At 37.8% G+C, this 9,810-nt stretch overlaps 1 protein-coding gene across 1 annotated transcript in view; it reads right to left on the bottom strand.

Moving 5' to 3' along the window:
• Positions 1-409: 409 nt before the first annotated feature.
• Positions 410-9,810, bottom strand: part of LOC122653290 (uncharacterized protein At2g39920-like) — a 33,793-nt gene continuing 24,392 nt past the window's right edge. Inside the window, exons 5-7 of the mRNA XM_043847268.1 lie at positions 8,701-8,897; positions 7,141-7,145; positions 410-421 (exon numbers count right to left, since the gene is read on the bottom strand). Of these exons, the coding sequence (XP_043703203.1) occupies positions 416-421; positions 7,141-7,145; positions 8,701-8,897 (208 nt within the window). The 3' untranslated portion in view covers positions 410-415. The remainder of the gene's footprint in view (positions 422-7,140; positions 7,146-8,700; positions 8,898-9,810) is intronic.

The raw sequence follows: 9,810 nt of genomic DNA, 5'->3' as shown, positions 1-9,810 counted from the left end.
GTGAACAAACTATAACTGTTTCTGCTGACCAAGATGAATTCTGATATATAGTTGAGACTTCCAAGAAATCTTTGTAATTGATTTTTATCACTGATTTGGTCAGGGAATTTATAAGCAAATTGAATCGCTCTTCCTATTGGTAATATTGATCCAAAGGAAATATAATGTCCTAAGAATCGTATCCAAGTTTGGAAAAGCTTTACCTTTTTGCTGAAGCAACTGATCTTGAATGCTTAAGAACCTTTAAAAAGATATTTAAAAGCTTCCAATGTTGTTCAATAGAATTTGAGTAAACAAGAACATCATCTATATAGACTATCATAAATTCAGAATATAGATTAAATATTTGATTCATAATATTTTGAAATTCAGAAGGGGTATTTTTTTAAACCATAAGGCATAAGATTCCATTCTATTATAGCTTGTCCCTAGAATTCCCAATGTGTTTCCTCATTTTCATATTGTAAGTCAAGAGGGGAAGGTCGAGGGTAATATATATTTGTTGGTGCGGTAGGTACTGTTTTTCTATAACCAAATATTACCTTATTTATTTGAAGATTTTTATTTATATCTTCTTCTATTTGAAATTATATATAAATATAAATATTATCAAGGTATTGTTTAAAACTCTATGTTCTACAGAGGGAAATGCCTTAAAACCCTGAGTACAAAGTGCAGACAATGGGTATCTTACTGAGGTTGATTGTAAAGTCTGTTCCCTTCAACATTCAAATAACTGGAATAGAGTAATGAGCGGCCTATCACCACCTTTGCATTCTCTTCAACTTTATGGCTATTGAATGAGAAGCCATCTCAGTCGACCAGTTTTGGAGATGTCTTTGAGTATTCATCAAGTATGCAAACATGAACATGTGAAGTGATTCTCCAAAGCCTCCAGATTTTTGTAGGGACTAAGAATTCTATTCCTGCAACCATGCAGTTAGCGGCAATAAGCAACTTAGGTGAATTCGACATTCACAAACATTAGTTACGATTGTAGACTCTTCTTTTTTTTCCTGCAGTTGTATCACTAGTAAAAAAAAAAATGAATTGTTCTGATTTTCTGTGGTTAATAGGCATGCGATTTGCAAGGGAAGCTTTTAACATGGGAATAAGCCTGGGCAACAGGCCATCGGTTTTCTCAGAGGCAGTGATTTGGTAAGAATATGTGAGCATTACATTACATAGGTCAGACATGGATGACAGACAAATATCAAACATTTTCGGAGTGGATGTGAGAGAAGGATGGAACTGATTTGAGTCTGAATTTGATGGTTCCAGCATTCTCTTGGCATCCTTCAGGGGTATCAAATCATTAAAGTGTGGGACTAACCTATTTTCTCTGGTATGGTGGTATAGTGGCAGGCTTTTTAGTATCAAAGTTAGCCTATTGCTGACCAATTAGTGTCAAGGACTCATCCCCCACCCCCTTCTCCAAAACAAAAAAAAACAAAAAAGTAGTTATGTGCCATTCTTGTTAGAGTCTCCTTATGCTGCTTTAAGAATGGTGCTGAGGCATATGAAAAGCATCTTCACATTTACAAGACAAAAGTCAAGCCATTGTTACCCTGAAACTTCAGTCTGCGAATTTTTTTCATCTTAGATTTGCTTCACTTTTAACCAGACAGGGCCTTAGTCTCCATGGGGCATTCTCCAAAAATTTCAAAGGATTTAGGGTGGGAAGCAAGGACTTTAACTGTGGCATGTGGGACTCGGGAAGGGTAGAAGCACTTGGGACTAGACAACAGCATTAGTCTTACATATTGGAGTCCACATCCAACCCCACAACTGTTGTTAATGCTTCAATTTGTTTCCAGAATGAACTTCCATTACATGTGGAAGTTATGGCCACTTAACTCAAACCAAGTCTCATCTCAACAATATAGGGTAATTCTATACAGGGCCATGTTTTAAACAAGCACGCCACTAACTAGATGACATCTCTTGTCATCCATAAGCTTAAAAAAAATCATGCACAGAATTCTTCTAATGAAAGGGCAACTGAGTACGATGACAAACTAATCGAAGAAATTTCAAAACATGAAGTATTGGAGAGCAGCAATTCTTCTGTTACTGTAGCCAAACTCCAGTTTGGAAATTAACCTATTAACAGAAGCCAGACTTCCCAATAGAGCCATTGTTGCTGTGAAAAAAAAAAGATGTAAAGTTACGGAAAAGAAACTGCAAATATCTTTATTGAAAAGATTAACGGATAGGATACAACAACTCTATTGCTATGTAACCACTACAACTGGGATGCAAAATACAAGAAGCATGGTTCCCTTATATAGGAATTTTCACCGTCGTTTTTCCACGAAGGATTTAAGACAACCTTGACAATCTTGCCATGGTTAAGGGAAAGTCTTGGATGGTGGCCGTTGTCGATGGTCTTGGATAGTAGTTGGACAGTGCGGTCGATGTTTACTTTCAATCCTCCCCCTCAACATCGACTCTTTTTCCAAGTTTGCTTGTCATGCCTAGTTCATTTCTGTATTTGATAAGCTTGGTAAAGCTAAGTTCTTTTGTGAACATGTCAACAACTTGTTCATCTATTTTGACTGGTTACAATATAATTTCTCCTTGCAAGACTTTTTCTCTAATAAAGTGATGGTGCACTTCTACATGTTTGGTCTTTGCATGAAAGACGTGGTTTTCTGCCAACCGTATGGTAGAGAAGTTATCACAATATAGTGATAACGAATAATTCATTGGTTGTTGTAAATCATTCATTAATTGCATCAACCATGTGCTTTCATGTGGCGCCGTTGCTGCTGATTTGTACTCAGCCTCTGTGGTTGATAGAGATATTGTCAATTGTCGCTTGCTACACCAAAAGACTGGTCCTGATCCAAGACTGAATGTATATCCAGTCGTTGACCTTCTCGTGCTTGAGTCACTTGCATAATCAGCATCACAATAACCAAATATCTCACACGCTTCTCCTTTTCTGTATAAGAGGCCAAATCAGCAATTCCCTTCACATATCGCAAAATACGACGAGTTGCTTCCACATGAGGCTTACCAGGCTAACTGCATAACGGATATCAGGTCGAGTCATTGTTAGGTAAATCAGACTACCTACTAGTTTCCTGTACATGGTCGAGTCTTCCAAATCATCTTCCCCATCAACACTTAGTTTAGTGTTGACTTCTACTAGTGTAGAGATGGGCTTGCAATTATCCATGTCATACTTTTGTAAGAGATTTCTTGTGTATTTTTGTTGACATAAGAACAACCCTTCTTTGACTCGATCAATCTCAAGTCCAAGAAAATGCCTGAGCTCCCCGAACTCCTTCATCTGAAATCGTACTGATAGATTCTCCCTAATCTGACGATTTTTATTTTCATTATCTCCTGTGATGATTAGGTCATCTACATAAATGAGTATGATTGATATCTTACCGTTTTGAGCTATTACAAACAAGCTTGAATCTGCAGGTGTAACTGAATATCCACTTTGAACTAAGAATTCAGCTATCTTTCTGTATCATGCACAAGTTATCTGCTTCAATCCATACAAAACCTTATGTAATTTGCACACATAGCTTTATCAGTCTTGACATTCGAACCCTTAAGGCTCCTCCATTTAAAGTTCACGGTCAGTCACCCCATGAAGAAAGGCATTCTTTACATCCATCTACCATAGTGTCCATGACTTGCTTGCTGCAAGGGCCAATAACACTCGTACGGTTGTAATTTTGGCAACCGGACTTAATGTCTCATCATAATCTAGCCCATACTATTGTGAGAAACCTCAAGCAACGTTTTTAGCATGCATCATGCTTCGACATATCTCGCCAAGATGCCGATTCATTTTTTCTGTTACTCCATGTGGGGTATTCAGGCAGATCAACTGTCGTCGAATTCCATGCCTTTTCAGATAAATAGTGAATTCCCCGGACGTGTATTCTCCACCATTATCGGTGCGTAAGCATTGAATCTTATGCCCAACTTCTCTTTCCACATTTTCTTGAAATTCCACAAATTTGAAAAATATTTATAATTTTTCTTTTAAGAAAAATAGCCACACATACCTTGAGAAGTCATTATTAAAGTCAACATATAGTACATTCTACTGATCGAAGAATGCTTCACTCAACCAAGCACGTTAGAGTGAACAAACTCTAGGGATTCTTGGCTCTGTACTTGGACTCAGAATACGATAATTGATGTGCCTTGCCAAATTGACACCCAACACAGATTGTATCAGTCCGCACTTCTAGTTCTAAAAGACCCTTCACCATAGACTTGGTCATCATCGCTTTGAGTTTGTGGTAGCCGGCGTGTCATAATCACGCATGCCACAAATCTATAGTCTCACTGTATCTAGTCTTCTCTACGTATGTTGATTCAGCTGACATCGCGTAGATAGATTCTAATTGTCGCCCTTACATGATTAGTGCTTCAGATGTCTCAATATTTTAGAAGACTTTCACATCTTCTAGTCCAAATACAACATAAATCTCAAAAGTCGTTAGTTATGACACAGATAATAGATTTCTCTTCATACCTGACACATGATAGACATTCTACAATTGAGCTTCATCAGGGTTGAAGCGAGCAATGCAAGTAGCTTTGCCGATATGGGTGATTGGCAACTTTGTATTATTAGCAGTCACGACAACTTGATTACCTTTATACTCTGACATGGAAAAGAACTTTTCCTCATCTCCTGTCATGTGGTTTGAACATCCGGAATATACAATCCAATTGTGATTATAGTCAATTCCTCCAGCGCTTGTCGTAAGAGCTACCTCTTCTTCTAAAAAAATTTGAGTAACCGGTTCAATGGTACAACAGGTAGCATGCACATCCCACTCATCTTCACTCCTATCAACTTAACAACTGGTCTGTGTCGCGGAATTGCTTTCCACCGGCTTCTTCTTTGAGCGACAATCTCAAGCATAGTGGCTTTTCTTGCCATAGTTATAGCATTCAACTTTTTTATGCTTTGAATCTCCAGGTTGCCGATTGGATCCATATCGACTGTAACGAGCTCTCCTTTGTTGATAATTTCTCTCCTTTTGTCTATCTGACAAAGTAGCTTCTCTCTTTGGCTTACCTCTCCACTGATTGCTAAAGAGTGTTTCCTCTTGATATTTTGTTGATAACAAACTCTCTAACTCCAAGAGAGACGGTTGAGTCGGCCAACCATGGACGGCTGTCATGAAACCACTATATTCGGGTTTGAATCCTCGAATTATAATTTATCTCACCATTGGCTCACTAATCTTGGAGTCAGGATCCAACTGTGAAATCTCATGACATGGTGGTTTCACTTTCATGAAATATTGGCCTACTGTCATCGTACCTTGAATAACGAATCCTAGCTCATTCTCCAAAAGTTGAAGATATGCATTGTTTGTTCGCAAAAAAAATGCAACAAATGAATCCCAAGCCTCTTTGGGTGACTTGGCTTCTCCAATATACTCCAACAGCTCCTTTTGAACGGTTGTCTTTACCATGTACATGGCCTTTCCAGCCTTTACACGTCATTTCTTTATGGCTGCATCATTTTCTGGAGGTGCAGTCTCACTGCCATCAACGACCTCCCATAGATCTTGTCCTTGTAGATATGACGTAATTGTTGTTGTTGAGCTTTCCAATCCCAGCTATACTTGCCAAATCTGCCATTTGTGACTTAGTATGACAAGCTGATTTCCACTACTAAGCAAGCTTGGTCCCCGACCAATTAACTTCATAGTCCCAAACCGTGCGTGAACAAAATAACGATCCCTGGCTGTTTGGCTAAAAATCGATTCACTTAAAGTGAAACCGGATGAACCACTAAATCAAGTGATTCAAATTCTCTTTTGCTTCCCAATTTTTCTTCTCCTTTTTCAATTTCTTCTCTCATCTCAATTTTCCTCTTTTTTTCTATTTTAATTTCTCTTCTCATTTACTAGACACCAACAGCCACTTTTGACTTTTTTTTAAAAACACGTAACACCTCCTTTTTTAACTCTCATTTTTTTAATACACTTCCCAATAAACCTCTTTTAATGCATTTTTTGACTCAATACTACATTCCAACGTCATCCTCACCTTCCGCTCACTTTTTTTTAACACTTCCCAACACACACCTCTTTTAATATAATTGTTGAATCAACACTGCACTCCACCATCACTTCACCTTAAATGCTCTTTTACAATTTTTCTCCTCCTTTCTTCTTTAGTTTCACACCATCAAATGATCAAATAAAACCGATGGAAGAACACCTTACAAGGAATGGGAATGGTGCAACTGCCTATGGAGGAAGACCCGGATTGTTTCAATAGACTGAAACGTTTGGAAAATATAGCAGCGAAGATCGGTCGAAGAAGAGACCAATAACTTGGCTCTGATACCAAATTTGTAGAGTTACGGAGAAGAAATTGCAAATATCTTTATTAAAAAGATTAACAGATATGATACAACAACTCTATTGCTATGTAACTACTACAACTGTGATGCAAAATACAGGAAGCATGGTTCCTTATATAGGAATTTTCACCGTCGTTTTTCCACGAAGAATTTAAGACAACCTTAACAATCTTCCATGGTTAAAGGAAAGTCTTGGACGGTGGTCGTCGTCGATGGTCTTGGACAGTGGTTGGATGGTGCCGTCAATATTTACTTTCAAAAGGCTCATCAACTTGTTGGTAGTAGCAATAGAACAACCAATTGTCTAGCATCTGACAGTGAAAGGTAAGCAAATCCCTCCACAAAAAGCACCCTAAGAAAATCTAAGGCATGCTAGTATCAAAGCTCTTGACTAATGATACATAAATCACCGTGTAAATCACAAGCAAAAATGGGCAAGTGCCCAACCTATCCATCAATAAGAGCAGACCACGTATTGAAGATATGCTATGTCTATCATTGTCTTGCACATATTTCAAGTATACATGTGAAATAATATTTATCCTTATTGGAAGAAAAAATAATAATAATAATAAGATTTCAAATTATATAACACCTTAAGGGAGTGTCAATAAAAAAATCCCTTATTATTTTTATTTTATGAAAGATAATAATACTTAATAAAGAGAACCAAGTTCAGAGAGATTACATATACCCCTATCTGTTACTTTCAAATTACATGCCTTAGTAGCCAGCATATGAGCAGGCAAAATAGTATCCCTGTCTACCTTATATACAACTACTGATTCAAAAACTCAAAAAGACATGATAGAAAAAAGAAGTTAGAGTTGCCACGGCCATTTGCAACTAGTGCCCTCTTTCAGCCACACATTGAGGTTTGTCAAGTCAGTCCAGATATCTAGCCGTTGGATGCCTTGTTCTTTTGCAATCCACAGTCCTTGTCTGATTGCCTTCCCTTTTGCTTCATCTGCAGAATCTAGAGAACCATAATCAAAAGAGAAAACAATAAATCTGAATGAACCCTTAATAGAGATACCCAACCACCCTCTTTAGAACTGGATTGAAAACTCCCATTAATTAAAAGGATTGAGTGATCTTTTGCGTGCCAAGATGAAAGCAGTTCAGGTGGGACAGGTATGGGAGTTGGGACTGAGAAGTTAGTATTTTTTGGGGAAGGAACAGATGAACTTAACATTAATGATCCTTGCTCTAAAGTAGATATCTATTGGTTGACATGATAAAGAACACAATGGGGGTTTAGTTGTTCATGTTCATTAAAAATTCGATTTCTTTCCACCCAAATGAAATACACCACAACAGATGTAACTTCCAAAAAATATTTAATATCATGTTTTGGAGTTGTGGAATCCAAGAATCGGGAAAACAAGTTTGAGACTGAATTAGACATGATGGAGGAAATCCGTAACCCTATGGGGCTAGCAAACCAGATGATTCGAGAAAATGAGCATTCGAAAAATAGATGCCAAATGGACTCTTGATCTAAATGCCATAATCTATTTTGTTCCCGTCAAACAGCTATAGAAATGTTATTTCATTAATCATGCTGCCTTCATATTATTTTTGGTTTAAATTTTTAGGTCCTTAAAATATGTCCACTTTAGGTTGAGTAAAACTTTTCCAATTGGCCCACATTGATAAGCTTATCAAGGTCACCTAAAAACCTGCCACATGCAGATCAGGTATGTCCCAAATTTTGTGGACTGATGGACCCCAAGGTCCCCTACTCACATATAAAATTTCAACCCTAAAAGAGTTTTCCAAGTGGCAAAATAGAGGTTTGAAAATTCAGGACTGGGAGAGTGCACAATATTGGGATCTGAGAACTATAGACTTGCATGGACATACATTGGAAAGGTATTTGATATACACTCTGAAATTTGACGTGGCTAATCCAGAACACGTGCTACCTAACCAATGGTCAGAATTGCCAAATAATCATTCTACATGGCACAATGAGGATGGACAGCTTTGACTAGCTTATCAAAGCAGACCGCTTAAGTGAGGCTTTGCCTTATTAGGTTATATTCTAAAACTTTATCTCATCCTGTTGAAGACATAAGAAAAAAATCAAATTTAAAATTTCGAGATTAGGTGCCGAGTTATTCATTACAGCGAATACGAGCACTTTTTCCGAGAATTTTCTATGTTCAACTCTCATGTTCAAGGATATTTACATTTTCAACACATTAGGGCAATACTGGCGGCCATAAAATGGTTGAAATGGAGTAGGGAGTAGTACTGTCCAGGATTCTTTTCCAAGGGTTCAACTTAGTAGCCAGAAAGAATATCTAGTATTTACAAGGGATTGAAAATACGGATGCTTTCAGTCTGTTCCTTTAACCTGTAGTAAATTGGGCTTGCAAGCTTGAAATTACGTTTTCCTAAGCATGGTCCAGTTAAAGCATCTAGCTGACTGCTAATCACACTTGCGATACGAAAGCCCTGGTTTTGCAGATGTGCCCTTCTTCTGGAGAAGTATTCCCAGGTCTCCATTTGCATTTCATCATCAGATCTGCAAAGACACTGTCCATTAATACATTCACCAGTTTGACTACTTAATAACACAAGAAAAGACTGTATTTACCAAGTGCAATATTTAATGACAGAGTATGCACTGAAGTAACCATGAGTTCTTGGGCTTGATTCAGCTAAGTATCAAAATAATAGAGTAGATCTTTAGTTTTGAGTGCACAAATACATAATAAACTCGTGCACCGAAAAATTACAATAATTAAGAGTTTAGGACTATCTACAAGCATATAAGGGCCACAAAGAGGTGGTTCAAACCCTTTATTCATTGAATCCTACAAATAGATCAATATTTATTCTAACCACATTTACCAAGATCATCCTGGATGAAAGGGTCGAGATGGGTGTTAATAGCCCACCCTCTTGATTGGCAATGCATTAAATGCATCACTTCATGTCAGCTATATACGTTCACATAAAGAGTCTCTTAGGGCACACAGAAGGGGTTCAGACACAGCATCAGGTGGATCCTGCAAATAGATCTCATAGGCCAAATAGATCTCATAGACTAAATTAACTCTAACCATGTAGAGCAAGCATCAATCTGATAAGAGGGTCAACAAAACTTGAATTAACTGTTATAGAATATACTCTCATTTGGCCATGTGTTAAATGTATTAGCTCAAAATTAGCTGTCTACACATGCAGAAGAAGTGCAACCATACCAGGATGCAACAGCAACAAGTAAAACAAGACATACCACGCAAGGAGGCATAGATAAAGCTCTCAACATCCAATGTTATTTCAAAATGCAGAAAATGCACCCAACCCTAAGGGATCTTCTCTCGTACCAGACTCTCTTTGGTCTCGGGAGAGAGAAAGAATGGTTGTTTGGGAGTCGCCACCTAGATATGGGTCCTATGTCTCCCCTGAAAAATGACTGTAATGTATAAAGC

The sequence above is a fragment of the Telopea speciosissima genome, chromosome 2, assembly GCF_018873765.1.
Source record: "Telopea speciosissima isolate NSW1024214 ecotype Mountain lineage chromosome 2, Tspe_v1, whole genome shotgun sequence".
Classification (NCBI taxonomy): domain Eukaryota; kingdom Viridiplantae; phylum Streptophyta; class Magnoliopsida; order Proteales; family Proteaceae; genus Telopea; species Telopea speciosissima.
Note: the sequence above shows the minus strand (reverse complement) of the source record. Positions and strands in the feature narration are given on the sequence as shown.